Genomic DNA, 12,983 nt, shown 5'->3' on the forward strand with positions numbered 1-12,983 from the left:
AACAATTTATACATAATTCAACAATTAAATATTTGGTATGATTCATACCTGTTCAGACCAATTTTTAACAAGAAAACAACAACAATTTTTTTGTTTACCTGTGTTTACATCGCCATTTTTAAAACAAAGAAACATAATTTTCATTCCCCTTGTTGACAGAGTTTGAAATAAAGAAATTTCATATAAGATGATGTCAAAAAGAACTGCCAGCATTTTAGGCTGCTTTACAACTGTCGATTAATCGGTAATTTAGCATCATTCTAGCTAGCCCCATTTATATATGTATATTCTACATGAATTTTGTTTCGCCTGTGTTTGTTTATTTTGCCATTGAAAACTGTTAAGAATAAAAATTTCCAGCACTTTTCCACGATGTTCAAGGAAATTTCTTTAGCAGAGTGTTTTTTTTTCTGTAGAACAAATTTACTAATTTTAAGCATACAAAAAAAATGACTGCTCCCAACATAAACTCTTACTTTCCATCTACATACTTAAATATCATAATGATCGACGTTTATACGTAATGAAAAGTCGTGTGAGGCCACTACTATTTTTTGTTTCCTATCATCAATCAGCTGATTATTAGCAACGATTTCAAACGAAGTAATAAAACAACGGGACATGTAAATAATTATAAACATTTTTGGTAAAGTTTTGTACATGTTAAGTTCACCTTAATCTGAAAATCAAAAAAAAAAATTGCGTATTTTGCTGATAAAATTGGTGTATTATAATGTTTATATATGTAAATAGTTTGTAAATAGGAGAATTTTATTATGAGTAAGATTTATGTTACGAAAAAGCCCTATTTTGTAATGACCTTCGGAGCATGCATGTTACAAGTATGTATATCCATATATATATATCTAATATATATTTCGTATATTTATACGTATTGAGGATGTCATCATAGTTCTATAAATACATATTTTTGTATCAATAATATTAAATTTTATTTTAGGTTTAAAGAATTAAAATGTTTGAATGAAGAATTACAATTTAATAAAAATAAACAAATATTGAAATCAGAATGAATAATCGGCCAACTACAAATTCTATCCGACGTGATAGATCTTTTGACAGTGTCCTCAACAAAATATTACGTATGAAATCGGATAATAATGAATCTTTTAAAGCTGCTCTATACAATTTTTTAATCGCATTGGGTATAAGTGCTTTCGTAGTAGTTTGCTTTATTTTAGGTCCATTTGTAAGACCTTTAATATGGGCATTTTTAATAGGTAAAAATTTTTGTATGTAAGCATATTAATTATGTTAGATATGTATTTTAACATATTTTAGGTGCCTTTCTTTTTCCTTTCAAAAGAAAACTGGCATCGCTATTACATGAATGGTTTGAAGGTTTGGAAGAAAATGATACAAATATTTTCGTAGCTATTTCATTTGCTCCTATTCAAACTATGGAATATTCGGGGCGATTATTAGTTAATTGGTTAAAAAAACATTGGCAAATTTTAACAGCAGGTTTATTATTTGTAATGTTTACAAAAATATTTTTTTTGTATGCTCCTATGAATCTCTTTTGTTGGATATGGAGAATGATAATTTACAGTCATTCGATTTTCTCAGGTTTAATTAACTTTTTATCAATTTACCAAGTAAATTAACATTTGTTTTTTTAAATTTTGTATTAAACTTTTTTTCATTTGTAGGTCATATTGTTAGTTTCCTTGTATGTTTCCACTGTAATATTTTTCTGGTCATCAAAAAACGCAACATATTTTAGCATTATAGGGCAATTAATTTGGATTATACTTATTGGTTATATTTGTAGTTTTTTGGGTGCTTTACAAGTTCCCGTTTTTCTATTTCTAATGTTATATTGTGCAATTTCCATAATCTACTACATACAAAAACCAGAATCCCAAGATTCTGAAAAACCATACGTCCAAACTACTGGCGGCATGAGACAACGGTTTATGACGCTATTAGATAAAAATATATTTAAATACTCCATAGAAAAAGTATATTTAACCCCAAGTGAACCAACTACTGAAGAAAATTCATTGAGTGAAAGTTTATTAACAAGTACTGAAGAGGATAAAACAGAACATATAAGTGATTATTATTTTAAATATCTTTTTTATGCGTGTTTATTTACATTCATGTACCGCAATATTTGGATGTATTTGTTGGTGGTTATTCCAATAGCTGTGCATTTATTTTACCACATCGGAGCAGCATCTGGACTTTGGGATTTTTGCAGAATAAACATAGAATTTTTGTGGAAAAGTGTAAAGGTACCTATTATACTTTAAACTTATGCCATGCATAAAGTTTAAATGTTCTAATTAAATAATTAAATAATCAGATACTTGATTAAATATTGTTCTTTTAATTTTTTAGGAGTGGAGTCTTGAGCATCATAGTGCGGTGTTACCACTTTGTTTACCCGGTTTGTTAGAATTGAATTATAAGATACAAACATTAATTAGAAGTTACTTGAGATCATCCGTCGATTTAGTGACATCAATTATTATGATAGTTTTAATGATACTATTATTAATTTTTGTTAGCGTTTTCTTTTGTATTAACATATATTCTGAAACAATCGAAGTGGCATATTTGGGAAAAGATTTAATCAATAAAACTATAACCAATAGACCAGATTTAATAGATGTTTTGCCAGAAAATATTCAAGACTCTATTGATGATGCTCTAGATAATGCACATACATATGGCAGGCGGAGGATTGAACAATACATAAACGATTTGTTAAAAGACGCAGATGCGGTACATGCCGAAAAATTGAAAAATCAAATTTTAAGTGTTTGGGATCGATTAATTCAATATTGGTTTGATTTTAATAAAACTGAAACTTTCGGTCCAAGAGTACCTAGCGACGCTTTAAAAATTACGTTTGAAGAAATAGTAGATAATCCAGGTAAGATTAATTTTGGTTTTGGTTTTTATTTTAATTTTGCTTTGTGTTTTGCTTAAAACATTATTTTCATAACATAAACTATAAAAACACAGTTTTACTACTTGTCAAATTACCAATTTTTTTCGTTTTCAACTTGGTATTAGGTTTAATATTATTCAGATTAATTATTTTCGACTTCGGTTCTATATGAAAGCTATTCAAAGTTTTGTTGTTTACACATTATTTTGAAAAATTCAATCTATATTACAAACATTTTTAATTTGATACTCATCTGTTAAAAAATGTCCTTTTCTAATCGCATGCTTATTAACACCTAACAAGGGGCATTTATATTTATTTTATCTAAGGCTATTTTAAAGAGCTAGTTTCAGTGGCTAAACAGGGTATTCTTGGATGGGCGAAAAGCAATACAAATACAATACTGGAAGTAGCCGAATCCATTTGGCATATTGTTCGAACAAATATTTCCATGATAATGGCTGTGACTGGTGGAATATTTTCAATCTTACTTTCGGGAGGACAAGCTTTTGTTGAATTTCTTTTAGATATGGTATATTAAAGTTTTCAAAAGAATTTCAAATTGGTAGTTATTTAAATAACAAAACTGATTTCCAGATTGTATTTTTCACTGCATTGTTTTATTTATTAAGCACAAGTGGTAAAAAATACGCACCTTTACAAATAGGAAATTATTTTGGTATATCATCGGGATCTAAAATAGCAGACGCATTAGAGAATTCCATATCTGGTGTACTTATAGCACTATTAAAATGCTCGGTATTTCAAGGAATGTTCACTTGGCTTATACATACCATATTTGGTGCAAGAATAGTGTTTTTGCCATCTGCTTTAGCTGCTATTTTATCAGCAGCTCCGTTCTTGGGAAGTTATTGGTGTGGTTTACCAGCATTTTTGGAACTTTGGTTAGCTCAAGATAGATTTTATGCAGGAGTTTTATTAATGGCATTATTGTTTTTCGTTCCGCCATACCTAGAACAAGAAGTCCATTCTGAAATAAAGGGGTATGTACAAAATTTTCAAAAAATTATAAAATTGAATTCAAATATTTAATTGAAGGGGAGGACATCCATATTTAACGGGTTTGGCAATTGCTGGTGGAATGTATTGGATGGGATGGCAAGGAGCAATATTTGGACCCTTAATGCTATGCTTATTCATTGGAATATTTGAAGTTACATCAGTTACCCTAAGACTCGAAGAAGAGTAAGTTGAAGGAAATAATTTCATATATTTTACTAATATAAAATATTATAATTATCAATTTAAATAGTAAATCATTATCTGAAGAAGAGAGTAAAGTGTAAGTTTAGTACCGTTATAAGAATTGTGAGTTGTGCTATACTCGTCAATGCATGTCTAATATGTTTTTTTTTTTGGTTTGGTCCTTTTGATGTCAAAATTTTATTTTATGAAATTTTAAAATTTCCCACAAGATGTAATAACAAATCGGAAAATGTATTATTTTTTATTAATTATATACAAATTATAATTATTTATTTGTTTGAGTCAATCTTTACTTTTAACCTTCTTTATACTTAATTAACATTTAAAAAATTATCTACTAATTACGTGCAATTTTTTTTTTTTCTCCTATTATTTTCCAGAAATAGAAGACATTCATCTTTTGAACAAGAATAATTTTTAATATATTGGTTTAGAAAATCTACCTCGAATCTTTAAAACCAAAAAGAAAAAATTTAATATTAATTATTATTGAAACGAATATGAAATATTGAAATTGTTAAAATATAACAGCTTCAATTACGCTAATTGTACTTATATTACGATTTTGAATAATATTGATGATAATATTGTAAAGTGTGTGTCAAATGTACAATTTCAATTTTATTTCAGACTATTTGAAATTGTTTTTATAAGGAAAATTAAAATTTGTTGTAAAATAATGGCAATCAATTGTAATGAATTATTACAAATTTTTTTACTCTTGAACATTTTTCCATTTTGATAAAATTTTAAAAAATTTTTCATGATATTGAAATTGATTTTTTATTTTTCTATATCTTCAAGAAATTTTAGTTTCATTATGATTTTCGAGCATATTATGTATGTTGAAGTATTCTCATAAAGTCATTTCATTAATTTCATGTAAAATTTTTTGCCACATATGTACATAAAATATACTACATATTTATAATTATGCAATTATTATTTTATAGCTTTATGTTAGCAATAAAAAAAAAACATATTATGTATAGATATTAATGCTATTTTTTTTGTTTATATTTTAATAATAAATACTTATACTTTCATATGTACAAATTATATTACGATAATGCTTTGTTTGCAATTATTGTGCTGTGAAAAATAAAATTTGATCAGGGAATTTTATGTGTCTTCAGGTATTTTAACTGTGATTTACTTAGATATGATTGTAAAAAATTTTTGTTTTGAATTTGCAAATAGGAGAATTTTTTAATACATATTTTATTTAAAATACACAAATTACGAAGCTTCAAAAGCGTTTTAAGCCAAAAAAAAAAATTAAATTAAATTAAGAGAATTTAAATAATAAATTTGTAAAGAATTTGACACACATTCTTAAATGTTTTTAGCATATTTGTATTGTATGAATTGAATAACTCAAGTTTGCTATATTGAAATCAAACTAAGATATTTATTACTAATATTTTTACTAATAAAATTAATTTAGCTAGCACAAAGATTATTACATTTGTCATATTTACTCAACATTTGTTGATGATGAATTATATTGGTTATTCTGAACTGGTTTCAAATCAATATTACTTAACTATCTGAAAAAAATATCCATTTCTAAATTCGTACTCATACATCAGATTTTCAAAAAAGCTGTTATTATAAAAGATCTCAAAGACCAGTATTTTACAAGAATTAACGCAAAAAACTGCATTTTTTATATTAAATTTTATTATTGATTAATTGTTTATAGGTTATTATTTAACATTGTTATTAATTGGAATATTTTTTTACCTGAATTTCGTTTTTCACTATTATGTTTTGATATTAATTTTAAATTTTCAAATTTTTATAAATTGAATATTTAATATTTAACCTTAAAACTAGGTTTCTTTTATCTATTTTACAATTCTTTAGAAGTGAAGAAGATATTAGTATGAAATATTAAAAAGTACTACATCTTAAAAATATCTTGTAATTTAAGTTTTCAATTATGATATGGTAGTAATCTTTGTGCCATAGTTATTGACTAAAAATAATTAATAAAAAATAATTCTTATATTACAATAATTTTTGTATTATAAGTTAGTAATTAAAAGAATTTAAGTTTATTTTAACCCTTAAAATAATACGAAAGAAATAACTTTATTATTTAATTTTATTGTTTTTTTTTTGTTTTTGAGAGTTATTTCCATCCGATATATAAAAATAACATTTAATATGAGCTTTTTGAATAAAGAAAAATCTTAAGAAATTTTAATTCGTATTTTTTTTTTTTATTAATTATTTAATTAATTAGAAAATTGTCAGCAAAAATTGTTACAAATGCGGAAGATGGTGATTATGTTGAGAAGAAAGAAAATGAAGAAATTGACCCAAAAGCACCAATTCGTGTTATGTTAGTAAGAAAAACAGTTTCTACTGTTTTACCAAATAATCCAATTCCGTGGAGTGCAGTTTCTGGTCATCTTGAATCAGTTGCAGAGACTCCAAATAAAAGTGTTTAAAAATATTTATTATATAAATAATTTTTTTGATCGATTAATTCATAGTTAACTGCCTATTTCTCAGCAATATTATTTTAATCTGAGAAATCATTCATTTGAATAAATGAATTATCAATTTTAAGTTAATGATCGAGGAAAATTATTTTGGAAGTGTGACTTATATGTTCGATAAACAATGCAATTTTACGTTGGCCTAATTTGAATATAAATTTATATTTTAAAAATAATATTGTTTTTAGTTTTTTAAATATCATATTTTATATTTTTGTACACATATATGCATACATAAATACATACATACATATCACAATGTGCTTTACGAATTAATATAGTACACATTTTGTTAATTTTGCTTTTTTTTAAATGTTAAAATAAATGGTAGTTTTTATTTAAAGAGAAAAAATTTTATTAAAATTAGCAGTTTAAATTTTTAAATGCTGCAAAATTATTTTATGACTCCTAACAAAAAAAGAAATTTATTGTAAAAAGAAATTTTTAATTTGTGCACATAAATGAAGTATTTTTTAGTTATATTGAAATTGCTTGGATTTCTCATGAACAAAATCCTTTTTTATGGCTAGGAAAGTAATGGTTCTCAACGAAATTAAGGAAAATAAAAAATGGGTTTATGCAAATAATTTTTAATTATTAAAATAAGAGATTGTTGAATAAAAGTTTTAAGATTAAAAGAATTTCTTCGTTATAATAAGCCATTATGTGCCTAACACATACATTTGCTTCTATCTATATCTGAAATTAAAGAATTTCTTCTCTGTTCCTTTAACTATTTATTTCTTCCCGTTAAAACTCTAGAAGGGACTATGGTATCCTTCAACATTTCTTAAACAAACTGAACGTTTCTGTTGTGAATATGAAGATGATCAATTTACAATTCAAAATAAGTTGAATTCATAACAACTTTTTGGCATCCTTGTTTACTTAGAATAAAACATAATATAATTTTTCCAAAAATTTGTAATCATATTGCAAAATATTTAAAAAAAATATTTACAAAATACATAAATACAAATTAACAAAGTATATTCTGTTTTTGCATGATAATAGGAAATATTTCTTTTGATAAGTCAATTGATTGAAAATACATAAGTACTCCGATTCCAATTATAAAATATATTTACCATGGAAATTCTGGATGTTTTTCCATTCTAAAATAAAAATGTATGTATAACATTAGTAAGTTTCATTATAATTAATACTATTCAAGAAAAACTTACCCTTTAAAGAATGAAAAATCGCATACTCTGATACCTTTATCCAATTTTGATAAAGATGACATTTCATCATTGGACAACTCAAAATCCCAAATATTTAAATTTTGTTGTAATCTTTCTGGATTTGTACTTTTGGGGATAGCACAAACATCTCTTTGAATAATCCAGCGTAATAAAATTTGAGCTGGAGTTTTTTTATGATTTTCTGCAATTTCAAGTACCTTTGGATTTTCTATTAAGTTAATGCTTTCGCACCTGTAAATTTAAAAATAATAAATATTTAATTAAAAAATTTCATAACAATGAATTCTTTCATAATTAAGCACTTTTTTGTTTAAAGTGCAATTTACTGTATCTTGAAACCTACTTGACACCTGCAGATTTTTTCAAATCTACAATACCTCTAGACCCCAATGGTGAATATGCTGTTACAACAATGTTGTTTGCTTTACATAAATCGACAAGTTCATTTTGTTGGAAATAAAGATGAAGTTCAATCTAAAATTTGAATTGAAAATAATAAGATTCAATTAGTGATTCATGCATTTTAGTTGTTTATACATAATATTTAAATGAATTTTATAAATAAGTCTATTTGTGTAATATGCACATATGTTAATAGATTATATTATTAAATTACCTGTAAGTTTGACGGTTTCGTCTTAGAGTTATCCAATAATCTTTGTATTTGTTTTTTATTAAAGTTTGAAATTCCTATACTTTTGGTTAAACCTAATTCAACCATTTTTTCCATAGTTTTCCAAATTTCAATATGATCTGTTGTTGGATCAATAACTATGTCACCGTTAGCATCACGCTCAAAATCTCCACCTGTTTCTGGTACAGAAAATGGTGTATGAATTAGATACATATCAACATATGATAATTGAAGATCATTCAATGAATTTCTCAATGTTTTTTCAACACAACTTGGACGATTTGCTGAAAAAAAAAAAATATAAAATTTACAATTTATGATTTTATTAAAATTTTTAGTTTTATAAATATTATAATTTAGTTACCAGGTGGTGGTAATTTTGTTGTAATAAATAAATCTTCTCTTTTTATTTGATTTGAATCCAACCATTTTTTTAGTACTCGTCCAATAGCTTTTTCATTAAGATAAACCGGTGCAGCATCAATATGACGATAACCAACTTTAAGTGCTAAATCTAAGGCGGCTTCAATTTCATGATCTGGTGCCTACGAAATAGATTAGGTTCAATTTTGATAGAAAAATTATTATCTTAAAAATTTTAAAAATTTGATTTTAAACAAAATACATATATACATAATGTATGTATGTATGTAATTTTGAATATTTAAAATTTTATTTCAGAAAAAAGATGTTAGAGAAATTTGTAAATACAATAATATTGTATTATCTGTTCACTGTTGATCACATTTCAAAAAAGAAAGCATTTTCTATTCAAAAAATTTATCATTGCCATGAAATATTTTTTCTTTACCAAATTTTCTTTTGAAAACACGAAAATTTTTAACTTTCAAAACAGGTTTTCATAGAAAGCTATAAGTAATTCTAAACTTCGTAAAAAGTATTGTATTCAATTAGGTAACAAATAAAATAACTTTATATTTTTATTCACGAATTCTATATATGTACATATGTATGTACATCCAATGATTCAATAAAATGATTTGTTAAATTTGTGCATTTATGATGAAAATTTAATTAATACTATTCAAAAGTTGTGTTTCAAATAAATTGTTTGAAACATGTATTACTGAGTTACAATAATTTTTCTTTACCAAATATGCAAATACAAATGTATAAAATTCATAAGAACATTCTTAAATGCTCTTATATGAATTTTCAATTTTTCCAAAATATTTTGCGATTTAAATGAACATTGGTAAAGCAGCAATGTCATTAAGAATGTCATAACAAATAACTGCGGTATTCTATATTAATACAAATCTTAAAAATGTGTACATACACACATATACATTTTTCCCTTCATATTTTACTATACATACACCCATTAAAATTATATTTAAATAAATTGTAGATAATTGCAAGATATTAGAATAAAATCTACTTATACGTTTGATGTCCAGTCAAATGAATATTAAAATTTTCAATAATTGATTTTCTATTGCATATAACTAGAAAATTAATATTAATTAAAAAAAAATAATTTCATGAAAAAAAAATTATGTTTTTATAGTATTAATGTCGTGAATCGATATTAGAATTTGTCATGACATAAAATTAATAAATTCTTTTTATTTTAGATCCAAATGGGTACCATTGAAATAGCATTTATGTATAGATACAATGTCATATTTGTGTATCCGACATTCGTAAATAGAACATTAATAACTAGTATTAAAAGCTATGAAACTTTATTAATATTGATTTAGATATCAATATAAAAATATATAATCCGTGTATCGATTTTGAAACATTTAATTAACGCTCAACCCATTGCAGAAACAAAATTTATTGTTAGAAAAGTGTTAGTTACGGGGGCATGTCAAAAATATAAACCTATTGTGTAAGAATCAGCTATGTGTAAATTCAATTGTGGGTCCATTGAAGAATGGTAGTTACGGGGCTTTAAAAATATAAACCTATAGTGTAAGAATCTGTAATGTGTAAATTCAGTTGCATTTCTATTTATACATAATACATATGTATATATATGAGCTGTAATTAATTATACACACATACAGCATGAGCTGCAATTAAAATTCTTATGCAATAAGTAGATTTTCAGTTTTAATAAAAAGATGAAATACGGGAAAATGTTGATATTAAAGCTCAATTATTACAACTTATTTTTGGTTTTTCAATAAACAATAAATAAGTATACATTAAAAACTAAGTATACTTCATAATAGTCTTCGGATATTACAAAATGAGACAGTGGACGAAAATTGTCAAAATAGCAAGAATAATTCGACGAGCTAGCTGAATGATTTTCCAAAATTTTTAAAATTGAATAAAAAAATCTATTAAGATAATTAAATAATTATTTGTAATTTAATTCGAAAATGAAAAGATAATCAAATAGAATTTGATACCGCATTCAATTATTTATTTACATACATATATATATCTATATACACATTTATACCATAATATACATTGTGTGTATAGGTTTGGAGTACATATTATAGCATTTAATAGCATTCAATTTATAACATATATGTACATTTATTTGACATATATACATTTGACTACAGTTTACCCGATATGTAAAAATCTTTTATACAAAGTGCATATACATATATACAACACCTACTTATTATACCCGATTTGTAACATTTTAAAATAAGTACATACATATAATATTTCAATATTAATTATTTATTAGAATAAAATAATAAAGAATTTGTAATAGATTTATTTTCTCAAACTAAGTATATTGCTAAAGTTCTTTTAAATTTACATACATACATATACAATAATGCTAAATCTATAGTAACAATGTACATTATCTATATAAATTATAATAATCAATCTATGTATATTAACAAGAGTCTAAAGAAATATGTTCAGGAATAAGCAATGAAACTAAAAATATAATTATGCTTATTTGACCTTCAGAAATTCATTACATAGTGATTATTATTTAATGATTAAATAAATCAGAATTCATTAGTCCAGGTTCTAATGTAGGAACAATTTATTGCAAAATTTTAAGTAAGTTAATGATATTTTCAAAATCTTTCGACCTACAACAATTAATGAGCAACTCTTTCTGAAATATTATGATTGCCGTTTACTTTATATTATAAAATTCGTGCTGATTATTTCAAGTTCCGTGAATTTACCATTAAAGTATGATATTTTTTTTGAATTATTATTTTGTAATTCATAAAATCTGTTTAAATTTTCATTAAATCTTAACCAAAAACCCAAACTGTTCATACAAACATTAAAACTTTCATATTTAATTTTTATGACAACAATTGATAAAAAATTATTTTTTTCTTTTTATATTTCCTTGATCTTCAGCTTTATGACTTATGTATCACTTATTTAAATTTTTTTTGTTCTTTGACTAAACACTTCAGTTTAATTAAGATTTAAAAAAATTCCCCAAAAATAAACCGGTTGTAATTCGGCGAATCTTTGCGTACAATTTAATATTTTTGTTTTTTACAAAAAAAAACCCATAATGACTATCAAATTTTATAATATTTATTATTATATACATAGTTATATAGTTAATTAAATATTTCTTCTTACCATCCAAGTTCCGATTCCAATGCTTGGCATTTTTAAGCCATTATTGAGAGTAAGGAATTTTTTACAAGCCATTTTTTTAATTATTTAATTAAATAGCAATTTAATAACCTTGCAATATGTGTATGTAATTATAATTTTTATAAATAAATTTTTATTTAAAAAAATTGAATATGTTCAAACTACCTTCACTCTGGAGCGATAGAATGAGACTAAATTAAAAGTGTTTTTCTTTAAAAAATAAAATAGGGAAATTAATCTCTCATTATATGGGTGTAAAATATTATAGCGAGACTTCTTACTTAGTCGACAAACAAACAGCATTTTAGTATACAATACACAAACAGGAGAACAAAAATACTAGCATTCATGTAAAAAATTTATATAAAAAGAAAAGTAAGCATAACAGCAAAGGGAGAATTTCTTTGGAGAGCTTAATCATTTCATTTCACTGTTGTTGGACAATTGGGGATATTTTAAATATTAAATAAATTAATATGTATATGTTAAATTTCTTTTTCATTTTGTAATACCAAAAATTTTAATTTACTGACTTATTAACTTGTAAAAGCAACGTTCTTATCAAGCGCTATGAAAGTTAGATATAGTGAAATTATTATTATATAGAATGCACATATGTACTTTTACTGAAATTTTTAATTAATTCGTTCATATTAAAGTGATATCGGAAATTCTTAATTTTGTATTAGTATTTAAAATCCACGGGATTTTTAGTAAAATTTCCTTAAGTTTAAAATGTGCAAAAATTGATCTGGATGCACTGTAATTTCATTTCAAAACCGGAGCTTGTTCATTTATAGTCTAAAGCCGATATGTATAGTATAAATTAATCGGACGAAAAAATTTCCTAGTAATCACAAAAAATTTGCATATATTTAGGATCAATATTTAAATTATAATTTACA

At 24.4% G+C, this 12,983-nt stretch overlaps 2 protein-coding genes across 8 annotated transcripts; one reads left to right on the forward strand and one right to left on the reverse strand.

Annotated features, from left to right (window-relative positions):
- The first annotated feature begins 589 nt into the window (after positions 1–589).
- Positions 590–6,909, forward strand: LOC129607058 (transmembrane protein 245). 7 transcript variants are annotated; one of them, XM_055517757.1, is made up of 10 exons: positions 590–842; positions 962–1,241; positions 1,303–1,619; positions 1,674–2,261; positions 2,368–2,905; positions 3,253–3,455; positions 3,521–3,927; positions 3,983–4,129; positions 4,197–4,226; positions 6,402–6,909. In XM_055517757.1, exons 2-10 carry the CDS (start codon positions 1,031–1,033, stop codon positions 6,607–6,609), a joined length of 2,649 nt encoding a protein of 882 aa, XP_055373732.1. In that variant the 5' UTR covers positions 590–842; positions 962–1,030; the 3' UTR covers positions 6,610–6,909. The 7 variants fall into 7 exon arrangements, with proteins under 7 accessions (XP_055373732.1, XP_055373733.1, XP_055373734.1 ...); XM_055517758.1 differs by having other exon boundaries at positions 3,265–3,455; XM_055517759.1 differs by having other exon boundaries at positions 3,277–3,455.
- A 657-nt stretch (positions 6,910–7,566) lies between these two features.
- Positions 7,567–12,263, reverse strand: LOC129607059 (aldo-keto reductase family 1 member B1). The gene is made up of 6 exons (XM_055517764.1): positions 12,061–12,263; positions 8,864–9,044; positions 8,482–8,783; positions 8,209–8,339; positions 7,845–8,096; positions 7,567–7,775 (listed from the first exon to the last, which is right to left on the reverse strand). The coding sequence occupies exons 1-6, from the start codon at positions 12,130–12,132 to the stop codon at positions 7,745–7,747; spliced, it is 969 nt and encodes a 322-aa protein (XP_055373739.1). The 5' UTR covers positions 12,133–12,263; the 3' UTR covers positions 7,567–7,744.
- Positions 12,264–12,983: the final 720 nt, after the last annotated feature.

The sequence above is a fragment of the Condylostylus longicornis genome, unplaced genomic scaffold, assembly GCF_029603195.1.
Source record: "Condylostylus longicornis isolate FDR11 unplaced genomic scaffold, ASM2960319v2 ptg000026l, whole genome shotgun sequence".
NCBI classification, from domain to species: Eukaryota; Metazoa; Arthropoda; class Insecta; order Diptera; family Dolichopodidae; genus Condylostylus; species Condylostylus longicornis.